The 14,470-nt window shown below is 36.6% G+C and overlaps 1 protein-coding gene across 1 annotated transcript in view; it reads left to right on the forward strand.

Annotated features, from left to right (window-relative positions):
- TNNI3K (TNNI3 interacting kinase) overlaps positions 1 to 14,470 on the forward strand; it is a 341,139-nt gene that overhangs the window by 128,753 nt on the left and 197,916 nt on the right. Inside the window, exons 10-11 of the mRNA XM_006146037.2 lie at positions 2,132 to 2,226; positions 3,043 to 3,192. Of these exons, the coding sequence (XP_006146099.1) occupies positions 2,132 to 2,226; positions 3,043 to 3,192 (245 nt within the window). The remainder of the gene's footprint in view (positions 1 to 2,131; positions 2,227 to 3,042; positions 3,193 to 14,470) is intronic.

The following is a 14,470-nucleotide window of genomic DNA, read 5'->3' on the forward strand; positions in this document are numbered from 1 at the left end:
GTGAGTGCACTTGCCCTATAGCAAATTAAAATAGTAACAAATAAAATCAAATAAGTAATTCTATAAAAAATGGCAGGACGCCTTCCCTCCTTAAAGGAACTCTATTGTAAGGTATCTAGGTAAACAGGGGAATCCATGGCCATAGCACGATGTGAAAAGTGCTATAACTAAAATGACAAGGAAGCAAAGAGCAATGAATTCTGCCTTTGATTCATGAAAAAGATATCATCGAGGGAGTAACAGTTAAGCTGGATGATGAGTAAATGGTATTTTATTTTTGAAAACTGACTTGGACAAGGCCATCCCAGGAAGAGAAAATAGTAAAATCCAGTGAACTACTTCTTATTTTAGAGTCAAATCCCTACACTTTTCCTTTAGCTATAATTTAGATAAGGCTCTGCCCATGCTAGCTCCTTGCAGTCAGCCATGACTTATATCATAGCTCTCCAGGTTTGGAAGTAGAGTCTTGCTAATAAACAAGTGACAAAAGAAGAGGTAGCAGAGTAACTATTGGAAAAAAACTTTTTGAGAATTACTAGTCAAAAATAAATTCTAAGAGTCATTACAGAGTGTAATTTATCTTATACAAAATCTTTTTCTTTATTCATGTTAGCTTTCCCAATAAACAATAGTAATCAAAATCTGTATAAAGCACTTTAATAAATCTACTAATAACATAGATCTGTATAAATACTACTCCCTCTGAGCCCTGATATATATTAATTTTTCCAAAAAAAAATCTAACTAGAAAGAGCTGGTAATGAACAGTCTTCTGTTTGCAATCTGATTCCATAACCATGAATTCATGTAAAATTTCAGCAACAGTCTGGCATAGAGAGAAGGTGCTATCTAGGTATATAGGTGGAAAAACTAAAATGCAAAAAGGTCAAAGAGCTTGTCTGAGGTGCTCTTGCTAGTATGTACAAGAGCTCTGAATTCTGACTCCACTTCAATGTCCCCTTAGTAAATTGACAGCTTCAACATCTTACCATCTCCTTGAAGAAATCTCCAAGGAAACAGTGGATCATTTTCCTTGGAATCATTTCAGACTGTGATCCAAATTCAGGAACCTCCTGAATTCCTGCTTCAGTTATCCTGTAGAATAGCTCCTAGGTCCTAGAGTTTAAAAATTTATGGAACTCTTAAATATTTTTTCATGTTTTATGAAAAAGAACTAATATTATAGGAACACTTGACTAAAAATACTAGATATTTTACACAACTCATTTGTTAAAAGTACAGCTGTAAAAACCTTTAGAATTGTTTACCTATGCATACACATTTTTATTTACCATTGATAAGCTGTATTTATTCTTTTTTTTTTTCAATCTCCTCCCTTTTTTCCTTTTTATCCCTTCTCTTTGTCTATGGCACTTTTACTTACACAGCAGCATCCAGAAAAGGAGAGGTAATTAGGGCTACATTTGTTTTCTAGGGTGGCCATAAATAATATGCCACAGCTTGTGTGGTTTAAATAACAGAAACTTATTGTCTCATAGTTCTAGAAGCCGGAAGTCCAAGATCAAGGTTTGAGCAAAGTTTGTTTTCTCTAAGGCGTCTCTTCCTGGCTTTATGGTCATCTCTTGTCTGTGTCACTTGTGTCCTGATCTCTTCTTTCTATAAGGACACCAGTCATATAAGATGATGAGTTACCCTAATAACAAAATTTTACCTTATCTTTTTAACAACACTGTCCCTAAACACAGTCACACTATGAGATTATAGAGGTTAAAGCTTCAACCTACAAATTGGAGGACTGAGAGACACATAATTCAGCACATAAGGGCTTCTAGGGACCAGGAGCTGCATAATGGTTATGATGCTGGCCTCCCACATGGCCCACCATGGTGCGAGTACCAGACTGGGAGGCTTGAAACTCAAGCTGTGTGTGTGTGTGTGTGTGTGTGTGTGTGTGTGGGTGTGTGTGTGTGTGTGTGTCCCAAATCTCCAGAATAGACTCTAGGAAAAGGGATTCTGGTATGGCTATCTATACCCCTGAGAGGGTGATTTCTCACTTTCTGTCTTTCTGTCTCTCTGGCAAGCACACATGCCCTTTGGCAAAACAAGATAACAAAACAAAACACCAACAAAAAAGAAAGGCTTCTAGTTTCCTTATTTTGTATTTTTGCAGTGCTTGTACTTATGGCAAGAGTATTGACCTGGTTAAGTTCCTTCTTGATCAGAATATTGTAAACATCAACCACCAAGGAAGGGATGGCCACACAGGTAAGACTGGGGCAAGGACGTCACTAGTTCCAGAAACTTCTCAATGCTGGACAGTAGTGTACCAAGGAAAAAGGGAACATTGGGAGTGGATCAAACAGTCTAATGAGGAGGAGTATTATGTCAATTGACACATCTAGAATTGATGGTGAATGGTAATAATAAAAGACAGACTGACTTTTGATCTGTTTCATTATTGTATTAAATTATCTATAGGAAATACATCCTCTTATGGCCTACTCCAGAGACTGACTGCATACCACCACAAGGAAAATACCTGCTTGGTGTCTTTGTTTCTTTACTTCTGTGAAGACACTAATACTTGTTCTTGGTAATTACAGTAGATAGAGAGATATTAGAAATCATACTGAGTATGGTCAGCAGGTGGCATGGTGGTTAAGGCACTGAATGCCCAATGGCCAACAGTGGTTTTGAGTCCTGGACCTGGTGACTTGCTTTCTCATTTTCCTTCTCTCTCTCTCTCTCTCTCTCTCTCTCTCTGGTGAGTGCATGTCCCCTTTAACAAATTAAAAAATAATAATAATGATAAATAAAATGAAATAAATCTAAAAAATAAAAAGTAATTATATTGAGCAAAAGACCATCTATATGGAAGAGTAACTAAAATATTATAGAAAGCTTCTTTTGCTTGAAGTATTGTCTTATTTGCTCAATAACAAAATTAATTCTTTATCAAAGAAATAAATAGCTAGTTTATATCTCTGGAAACAATGCTACTATATGGCAATGACCATCTTTTGAAAATTGGGCACTTTTTTCATTTTTCCCATTTGTTCTTTCAATTCTTTTCTAATGCAGGATTACACTCTGCTTGCTACCACGGTCACATTCGCCTGGTTCAGTTCTTACTGGATAATGGAGCTGATATGAATCTAGTAGCTTGTGATCCCAGCAGGTCTAGTGGTGAAAAGGATGAGCAGACATGTTTGATGTGGGCTTATGAAAAAGGTATATTTTTAATCATGGCATCTCTGTAGTGATACATTGAACTCTGTGCATAGATTATGTCAATGCATTAATAATTCCTTTGCTTATATGACATGTACACTCCCTTTTCCTCTGTAGATTGTGCTCGTGTCTCTTGGGACTTAGATCAAAGAGTCCAACAGACCATCATTAAAGAAAGCAGATGAGCTGAAGGCATTCTGAGTATTGGCATTTTGAAAAGGAATGGGTTATATTATTTCTGGTAGCATAGAAATAAAATTGTGAGTGGTAATGATAGTAAGTAGACATAGAATTAGTCTTTATCTCTTGCAGGAGAATTTTAATGTGGCTCTATATTTTTAAAACAAGAAATAAATACAAGGAGAAAGAAAAAGGAAGATTTCTCAAATCTAACCCTGCAGACATTACCTGTTAGAAAAGTATAAAAAAAAAACAATGATTAATGCTTAGGTACAAACTAACTTGAGCTCAAAGTGGTGAAATGTTGGACTTCAGCGTTAGAACACATGGGTTTAAATTAACCCATGTTCTTTGACCTTGTGCAAGTGAGTTAATCTTGTTGAACTCTAGTTTCTTCATCTGAAAAGTAAGGATAATAGCAACTCCTATGTTTCAAGATTATAACAGTGGACATAATATATGCAACTGATACAAAGTAAGTACCTAGTAATAATTAATATTTTAATGATAGCAGCAGTACTAGTAATAGTTTAGAAATAAAAATGATAACAAATTTCTCTTTTCAAGGGCTAGGTAGCTGGAGACAATCAGATGATGAAATACCATGTTTGTAATTGTGTCTTACAAATAAGCTCTACATACACACACACTCGACTCTAGGACTTTAGATGTTTCAGGTGATATGCAGCAGTATGCATTCTCACTGAAATTATAGAGTTATAAGTGAATACTGTAAAATAATTTTTATAAAGCTTATTTACTTATATCTTCAGAGAGCGAAAAAAAGAGAGGCATCCCCAACAGCATCTTGATGCCATGATCCACCATCAGTCTGCATCACAAATATGTGTGTGCCAACAGCATGCATATAGGAGGCCTTGGGTCCCCCACCTTGATCTTCCCATGTGGGTCCAGCATTGTAGAGTGGTGTGCTATTATTGTGTGACTGTCTGGTCCAGGACACATATTTATTGAAGTTTTAATGTTTGAAAAATGCATTGTCATTTTAGGATATTTAAAGTTATAAAGAAAAATATCTATCTTTTTTGATGCTAGAATCCTGGAAGACCATACTGAAAAGTACATTTACTAAGCTGAAATATTTCTTATCCTATTAAGTTGATATAAAAGGGTTTCTTTGTGAAATGGGATATGAAAGTCCAGCAGTGAAAAAGAAAGATGGAGTTTGATGGATAAAAATGGGGAACTGTTGTAAAAACACAGACAAAGAGAAGGAAAAATGTACAAGTCTGAAGACTGCCAGTGAAAACAATACGAAAGTTACTTTAATAGAGATAAGTAAACAGATGTGGAATAATAAGTAATGAGTTTGATAAAGGCCTGACTTTTTTTTTTACTTTTTATTTGCATATTATATAAATACTCATGCCTTTGCACATGTTTAACTGCACAGTCCCATGAGTTTTCACAAATTGAACCTACCTAGTATCCAGATGAAGAAACTGAACATAACCAGTACCCTCAAAGCCCCATATTCTCTTTCAATCACTCCTCCAGGAAGGGTACCACTTTCTTTTTGGTGGCATAGTCAAGTTTTGCCTCTTTCTGTACTTTATATAAATGAAATGTTACAGTATGTACTTCTTTATGTCTGGCTTCTCTTAGTCAATAACTTGTCAGAGTCATCTTTACTGTGGCAGGTTGCTGTAGATTATTTGTTATCGTTGTGTAGTATGTTTTCTGACTGTACCACAACATATTCATTCTACTGTTCGTGGGCATTCAGATAATTTTCAATTCATGGTAATTAAGAATACTATATTATGGGGGCCAGCAGGTGGTGTGCTGGTTAAGGTATGGAACTCCCATATGACTGACTCCAGTTTGAGTCCTAGACCCATGACTTGAAACTCATGCCAGGCACATGTGCATGCAGGCCCAAAATCCTGAGAAGAAAATAGAGGAGAAGGGATTGCAGTGTGGCCTTCTCTCCAGGGGATGAATTCTCACTTTCCCTCTGTCTCTCACTCTGGTAAGCACATGCACCCTATGGTAAAAACTTCAAAATAAATAAATAAATAAATAAATAAGACAAGAAAAAATAAAAAGAAAAATACATGTTATGAACATTCACATACATGAGTACATGTATTTTGATGAATATGTGGATGCATATTTGTTAAATATAAATGTCTTCTAACTTTGTATTTTAAAAATTCTAGGTAGCTCTATATTTGTTAGTCAGTTGGAAAATCTTAAATATTTTGAAGCCTCAGGAGGCCTTACTAAATTCTACTTACTCAACATATTACATTTATTCAAGTGATTCTCAGACAATGTCTCTCAAGAAATGTGAGTTTCAGAGCAAGACTGTTTACAAAGCATTAGTCTTCCGGAAGGCAGCTTAGAAATTGCTGTTGCAGCTATCTCCTCACAGGGTTTGGCTTTGTTTGTTTTTGGTTGATTGAGAATGATAGTGGAAAACTGGCTTTTCTTTCTTTTTTTTTTTTTTTCTTCTTGTGGAGTTCCGCACTTTATAAAACAATGAATCATTGTGTAAGCTTCTAAGATGTCTTACCAGACAACAACAAAAATCCTTTAGCTTAGAGGACTTGCCCACTGGTCTCTGCAACATATGCCGTATCTGTCACCCTTGTTTGCTCAACTAATGTGCCAGGCATCAGTGTGGAGTTTCATTGTTACTATGAATTTTAATAAATTGAATGTTAGTACCCAGAAGACAGATGGATGTTTTGCATATGTTCTAGGGCAAGCAAATCAAACCAATGAAATGAAAGTATTGTCATTTTCCCTTTGTAGAGAAATGTCGCATTGTTTTTATGTGTTCAGAGAGGATTGAAATGGCCTTGTTAATATTGTCAACAGAGTACAGTTCTGATTTTCTTCAAATAAAGATATGCTTTTCTTTTTCCTGTGGAGAGGGAGTCCTTAAATTAGTTGATATGGCATATTAAGGAATTTCCTAAGCAATTGGGAAATGAAGTTGAGGAAGTACTAAAACTCTACTTTGCATTCCCTCATTTTAGAATAGAGATCATGTAGAATGGCCCCCTCGTGGTTCAGCATGTATTGTATTCTATCCCAGGAGAGAGAAACAGAAGGGAGCTTCACAACCCAGGGTCTAGTTATTCGGAAAGGAGCACTTTTGTATATGTCCATGTTGAGTAGCTCTTCCTAGTCTACCCTCTTAACAGAAAACTAGAGGCTTTCTCAGCAGCATCTGACTCTGCTTGTATGGTTCTAAGCTAAAGTTTTCGCCTGACCCAACTACCATGTATGTTAGCTTACCTTTCTTTTATTCTGATATAGCACTTTCGGGTTTGCTTTGGAGTTCTGGAAGCACTATCTACTTTCTTCTGGAAATTTTCAGAGAAGAGTTTACTCACCATAATCCCCTGTGGGGTCAGATGTGAAGAATGTTTTCAATTTGCATAGCCTTTTTAATCTAAAGAGATCAAAATCAATCTTAAACATAATTTTTTTGTGTGTGTGACCTTGATTTTACACAGAAACGTACTGGTTAAGTTTCAATATTTCTTTACTAGACTGCTTAGAACTCCAAATTTACAGTATTTAGGATGTTTCCTTCCCCAGATTTTCCCCTTTCTCTTCTTTCCCACTATTCCATCTGAAAGTGTAGCAATAGCTGTCTCACTCACTTGGATTAGTTTTGCCCTTTCCCTGGGGTACAAAGGACTTGTATGAATCAATTTAAATTGGCCAAAAGAAATAGCCAGGAGCCTGCTTATGTTCAAATCCTCTGCCCTAATCACCAGTATGGAAAGCCCATTGAAAAGACCTGCACATAATCTTACATCCATTGCATTAAAGATGAAACTGCCGAATTGAAAAGATCTCAGCCAATTAGAATTGAACACATAGCTCAATAGTGTGTCTGGCAGTTAGATTTGAAAAGGCTGCCTTTGACAAAGAAAAGTACTTCTTTATGTCAGGCTGTTTAGGGTCAGAAAATAACTCAAACTAGAGACAGAACTAAAAACTTCTTATTTGCTTCAGTACTGACACCAGTTAAAGTAATTTACAGAGGCTCCTATTCCGATATCTAATTACCCAGAATACAATATTTGTATACAGCTGAAACACTCTAATTCACAGTGACAGGGAGCTGGAGGTGGAGAATTAGTGAGTAAGTGAGCAAAAACAATAAAAATCAAGGCTCCTGTACCATGATATATACTTAGTTCATTCCTTTTGACAGCTGTAGTATGGTGTGAATTATTTATAGTAAGTGTACTATAGTGTATTCTCTAAGAGTAATGAAATCTTACAGTCCTGAGTTTCTACAGTTTTTTAGCCAGTAAAAATAACTGAGAGATGGTGATGGGGGAGCAGAAGTAAGAGATGGATTTATTAAATTATTTGATAACTTTTCACCAATAGATTATAAACTCGCAGACTTTTTCTATGTTGAATTCTTACCCTATGTGGAATTTAGTTACTTAGTTTATTGAACCCGGTTTAGTGTGCTAGAATAGGTGGGGGGTGCAGTAGAAGGGAAGGTAAACAAAAAATTGAGGTGGTATTTCAAAATTCATGTGTGAATTTTTGGTATATTGTTTATCTATCTATGTGTTTAGTTACTCTCCATTTTAAAAAATAAATAAGCCCCAGCCTCTCTGGCACAGTTAGTAGACTGCTAGACTATAGAGCTGGAAGCCACATGCTGGTTATATTTGAAGTCCCCAGCCTGGCTGGCCTGAAAAACACACCAGGTACCTGGGCCCAGGATCCTGGTAGACTGAAGGACTGGAAAAAGGGGACTGCGGCATAACCAACACCTGCAGAGTGTGTTGCTCTCTCTTGCACATATGCATGTATATAGTCTATCACGAATTTGAAAATTAAAATAGAAAAAATAGCACCAACTGTAATTATAATGGGTTTATTATTAAAAGGAGATAATGCACAAAAATATGTTTGAAATGTAATAACTACACAAGAAGCCATATACTTAACATGGATAGTAGATAAAAGTTTATATTCATTAAACACTTAATATATGCACATACATTTAATTCAATTATCAAATTAACTATTTAAGTTGATACTATCTTTCTCTATCAAATAAAGAGTTTGAGACATTGAGCTGTTAAGTCACACTAATCACACCACAGTTAAATAGAGAGCTGGTATTAAACAGAGGCATGTCTAATTGCAGAGTTCAAGCTCTAACCACCACACTCTAAAATCAGAAAGAGCTAAGCCAGATTTTGTCTTTGTTACTTAATGATCTTGGACAAGTTATTCTTATTCTAAAATTTAAAATGCAGATATTAACAATCACATTATAAAACTCTGATAACTGTTAAAGATAAGATGTAAATGTTTGAGACATAGCAGATTCTTATTTATTTTTTTTTTTTTAGACATAGCAGATTCTTGATGAAAATGATGATAGGTATTAAGTTCAGAGCAGAGGTTCTACAAAGTCCTTCTAACTCCCAAAGTCCATGGCCATTCCTAATTTACTACATGCTTTAGAGCATAGTAACAAATAATGAAATATTAGGATAATAGACATCTTTTTTTTTCTCTTTTTGGAGAGGTTTTCGCTATAGGGTGCGTGCACTCGCCAGACAGACAGAGAGAGACAGAGACAGAAAGCGAGAAATCACCCCCCAGGGGGGATGGTCATGCCGCAATCCCTTCTCCTCCATTCTCCTCTCGGGATCTTGGGCACGCATGCACACGCGCCCGGCGTGAGTTTTAAGCAACCGGGTCTGGGACGCAAACCGCGGTCGACTATGTGGGAGTCCAGCGACATAGCCATTACGCTAACTGCTGGTTCCCATGGACATCTTCTATAAACCCTCTAATGAATGGTTTACCTTTCTGCCAAACAGCACTGGACAAATGTGGCATATATAAAAGTGTGCATTGTTTTTTTTTTTTTTATTGCTATTTCTTGTCTATGGCTCAAGTTGTACCATTAAATTTAAAACTCCAGGACTGAAGCAAAATCAAGGGAGTTTTGAAAATCAATCAAATTTTATGAAAGTAATTTAAAACCATTATTCTAATGTTCATAGTTGCTTCAAGTATATAAAATAATATTTTTAAACTTAAGCACAAATTTGTTAGTCTCTTTTGTCAGTAGGGGTCTTCCCATAGTTGAGTGGAAATGTCAAAAAATGTGTGACCATGACCACATCAGCTGAGTGCTAGATTCCTTTACTTGTTCATCTGAGAAAAGTGTCATATTCAAGTTCAAAGTTGAACTTACCATAGTTCTTGTGCTCATCAGTTGTTTTTCCTCCTGTATATCCCTTATTCACTCCATCTTTTAGTGATATTACCATCCACTTTGTCACCTAAATCATAAATCTGGAATGACATTTGACTTCTTTTTCTTCCACAATTTCTCCCTTCCCCAACCCATATCCATTCAATCAAAAAGTTCCCTTTTACTTCATAAATATCTTTTGAATCTATCCTTTATTTTTGCCATTACAGTTTCAGTTCAGAACCCTATCTTGTTTCTCTTGATTCAGTTCAGTTGACTCAGAACTTTTTTTTTTCCTTTCAGTGTCTTTTGAATTAATTTTCCAAGTGGAGTCTGAGAGATGTATTTAAGATTCTGATAAGGCCACTCATTCTCCAGTTTAAAATTTTCCACACGAATGCCATCCCTACAGAAAGAAGCCCAAGCTTGTTATCACAGCATACAAAGACCTCCATGCCTGTGTAGGTCCTGCCTCTCAAACCTCATATCCAGCATTCTTTCACATTCTTTCACAGTGATCCTGAAGGCCATCACCATCATCACATTCACCAACATTCACTCAGTGTTCACTCAGTGCTGTGTTCTAAACATTTCACATACTCTAACTCATCAGCTCGACAAAATAACACTGAGAGGCAGTGTCTAGTCACAGAATAGTAATGTAAACTGCTTGCTTATCCCTACACATACCATGTTATTTCATGTTTTCAAGCCTTTTGCCATGCAGTCTTTTTCTGCCTCTGCACCTTCCCCTTCCTTTCCACCCAACTCCATGCTCTAAAATTTTGGTCCCCACTAATTTTCCAAGACTCAGTTTATGGATCCTCTTTTCCAGAGTCTTCCCTGACATCCCCGCCTAACCTACACATTCTTTATAATTTTCACATATCCATTTTTACTTACTTTTTATTATTTAAAATCTTCCAGGGGGTACAATACCCCATGGATTCTGTGCTCAATGGCCTTAGAAAGAAGGTTACTTTGGAAGTTGGTGCAAACCATGCCATTTTTTGCATGGGCATGAGTAACTTTTCTAGATTACTCTGGCTTTATTTGGTTTGTCACGAGGAGTCACTGTGTTGGTTTTGCTTTTTACACAAAAGTACACTTCTTGCCTAAATATAATTTCATTTCATCTCAGGCATAAACACCTTCAATTTTAATAAGAGATGTGTGCTCCCTTTGGTTCCTGAGACCCTCCTAGACATAGTTACTTGCCTTTTGGAAGTCCTGTCCCCAGCAGGACACAGTTATTATACACAGCAGCAGGATCCTTACCCCAAAATTGTATACTTCTTGAGACAAAACATGTGGGTATTAATCTGCATCTTCTGAAAACTTTGAGTTCATTGAATGACTCCCAATAGATGCATAATACATACTTGTTGAAATGAAATAGAAATATTTTAGACATATATTCTATTCCATGTTCTACTAAATGACATCTGGTTAGTTGATATTCTCAAGAATACTAATTGCCACTATTCTGTTTTTTTCCTTAGCTATTTATATATATGTTATAGTTTTCATATTACTACACAATGCTAATATTAAAATAAATGGGAAGAAGAATTTTTAAAATGCTCCAAAGCTCTTCTTTCTTTGCATTGGGACTGCAAGCATTTTTCCTCTGGCTAGCATGCTGTTCTTCTTGAATTTTATTTAATCAATTCATCCTCATCTTTCAAGATTATACTAAAAGATAATTCCTCAAGGCATTCTTCTCTGAACACTCTAGACAATTGTAGGGTATTGCCATTATGTATATACACAGCATTCTCTACATTTTCTTCCTAGAAGTTAGCTAAATAAAATTTGGTTGAACATTTATGTAATTAATTTTTTTTGTTTGGCAGCACTTATTTAAGAGTAAAGAACATTTATATTTCAATACTCTCTCATATCTAGTACTATTTATTCATTCAACAATAAATTATTGCTAACCTAATATGTGACACATATTAGGAACCAAAGTAGAACAGAAAGACAGACTATATCTTCCAATGTTTAGAAAGTTTGCATTTCTATCTGAAAGCGAAAAGTCACAAGAAATAAAACTAAAAAGTATCAGATAACAATGAGTTTTATGAACAAAATTTAAAAAGAAATGAAATGGTGAATAAAAAGTTCAAGGATACTATATGAAATTGAGCATAGTAATCCCATATGGCTAACTGCAGTTCAAGTTCTGGCCCCAGCAGCTTGAAAAACATGTCACACCTGTGTGTTTGTATGCCTGAAATCCTGACAGGATGAGGAAATGAAGGAAAGGGATTGTGGCATAACCACATCTCAATGGGAGGGGCTTTCTCTCTCTCTCTGTATTTTCTTTCTCTCTGGTGACTGCACACATTCTCTGGCAAAAAAAATAATAATAATAATAATATAAAATAAAATAAAATCCACCCTCTGATCTCATTGTCTTCATGCTTCTGGAAAGTTTTTGCATGATGAGAAGGGTAGGTATTCAAATATTAGGCAAAGTCTCATATATGTCATTGCTGTGAAAGTTCTATCCTTTGTGTTGGTATAAAGCAAGGTCCATTTACTTCTTTGATGACCAGGCATGTGGGACATAAAAAGTCAATAAGAATTTCTTGGCTTCAATAATAAAGACCAAAATTCCATGTTCTCTGTTTAGCCTTGGACTCAAGGAGCCTGAGAGTCACAGAGTCAGAGAGAATATCATAGTTCTGGTGTCACTTACCATCAGTCTCCAGATTTAGTTTTTAAATAGTTACCATAGCAAAAGATGAAAATCAGCGTTCATTATTTCTAAGTCGGAATGGTGGGGAACAGAAAGATAGCCTTATAGGGAAATATTGGATTGTTGGGAGTCATGATGCATTTTTTGCACAGAGAAATATAGAAAAATATGTCATGACTTTCCTAACAACCAATGAAAACTGTACTTTTTGTCAAATAATTAAGAAGACTGTATTGTGTGCAAAACCATGCTGTACAATACTAAACTATCTCTGTGATAGCGTTTTGAATTGAATTAATAAAATCTTCATCTTAAACAAAAACCTAGATTTTTAAAATAAGTGTTCAAAAAGTTGAAAGCCAAAAGGATTGGTGGGGAGGGGGCTGGATCACATAAAATGTAAGGAATAATGGAAAACAAAAAGATAAAAAACTGAAAGGAAATATAGTATTTTGGAAAAAGATCCAGGACTGAAAGCGTAGGGAACAGGAAATGAAAGAGACTTCAAGCTGAAAGGAGAATCACATTTGCCAAACCCCTCAGATACTCCAGTGAATACTGCTCCGAAAGTACAAATGATGATTATAACTTCATTAAGCTAATAGGATCGCAACCTCTTATTTGGGTAAAATACTTGGATGTAGATAGCAAATTCTTCGATATAGGAAAACATTTTATTTAATTAGTGGAGGTTTGATTATCTCTGGATGGGTTCCATTAGTGTGCTTTGGTTATCTGGTTGTATCTATTATCAGGAGCTTGGCTTAACAAGTCCATTTAGTCCATCAGGTATTTGTACGCTAAACTCCTTGTTGCCCAGCACAGGGGGCTGTCCTTAGCTGTTTTCAGGTTTCTTGCATACACTTTAGTGGCTTGTCAGAGCAGTTCTAGAAGTGGAGAATTTCCTACACGTGGGTGCCTTAGCCCACAGTTAACAGGAGGTGGGAAATCAGGCGGAGATGCCTTCCAGAGCTGAGGGGGCCTCTTGGCATTTCCCTGGCAGCCTCATGCTTATCATCAGCCAGAACCCAGGCACTCATTAGGCTCTTGATGAAAAGCATCCCAAAGAAAATGCCAGCAAATTGTGCCACTATGCTGGCAGGAAATTAAAACTGCTCAGAGCAAGTGGAGCCAAGAGAGCTGTTGAAATGAAAGGTAACATCAAGGGTGTGATCACTGACTCACACAGGCGTTCAGGATTCAGGATGCAGCTTTCTGCTTCGCTGGGGAAAGCATGAGGCCCTCTGGCTTGTCAGCCAAAGTCAATTCGGCAGAGAAGCTAAGACAGGCGGGGAGGTGGGTTATGTGAATTAAACTTTGTTGTGCTCGAGTAAATGCTAGGGGTTTGGGTTGTTTTCTTTCCCCAAAGGAGTCTCTCCTAGAAAAACACAAGTAAAAAAAGTCAAAACAAAACTTTGGTTTTCTTTTTTCCTGCTCCTAACACTTTAGGACCAAATTAAAGAAAAATTCCAAAAGCACTGCAAGTCTATTAAAATGGGGTCAGACTGTGTGGAGGGGGGCAGACAAAAAGACTCTAGCAAGAGACAGATGACTGGGGTATTTTAACTCCAAAGAAATTTTTTTGGTATAATACTGCTATCCTAAGTCTAAAAACAGCCACCAAAAGAAGAAAGAGAGATCTTCAGCAGAAGGCAGCACCAACACACAAACAAGCATACTGAAATCTTCATTAAGCTGGGTACAGTGGGCAGAATGATGCCCTCTACCCCCGATACGTCCAGGTCCTATTCCCCTGAGCCTGTGAGTACACTGCCTTACATACAAAGGGGAATTATGATCGTTAATTAGATGACCTGAAGAGAGGAGATTGTCCTGATTATCCCAGTGGGCCCACTGTAATGACAGAAGTTCTTAGATGTGGAAAAGAGAGGTAGAATGGAGATCAGAGTGATCTGATGTGAAGACTCAGGCATCGTTGCTGGCTTTGAAGCCACAGGAAGGGGGCCATGAGCCAGCGTATGGGCTTGGCATCTGAAAGTTAAAAAGGGCAAGTAAACTGATACTCCCTAGAGCATTAACGATTGAACCCACAGAGAACCACTTCTGACCTCCAGAACTATTGTGCAGCAACAGAGAATGAATACATTGATATTTAGAAGATTTATCTGAAATTCCAAAATGGACTTTCCAAGTTATGTATAATT

The sequence above is a fragment of the Tupaia chinensis genome, unplaced genomic scaffold (assembly GCF_000334495.1).
Source record: "Tupaia chinensis unplaced genomic scaffold, TupChi_1.0 Scaffold000164_1, whole genome shotgun sequence".
Taxonomy (NCBI): domain Eukaryota; kingdom Metazoa; phylum Chordata; class Mammalia; order Scandentia; family Tupaiidae; genus Tupaia; species Tupaia belangeri.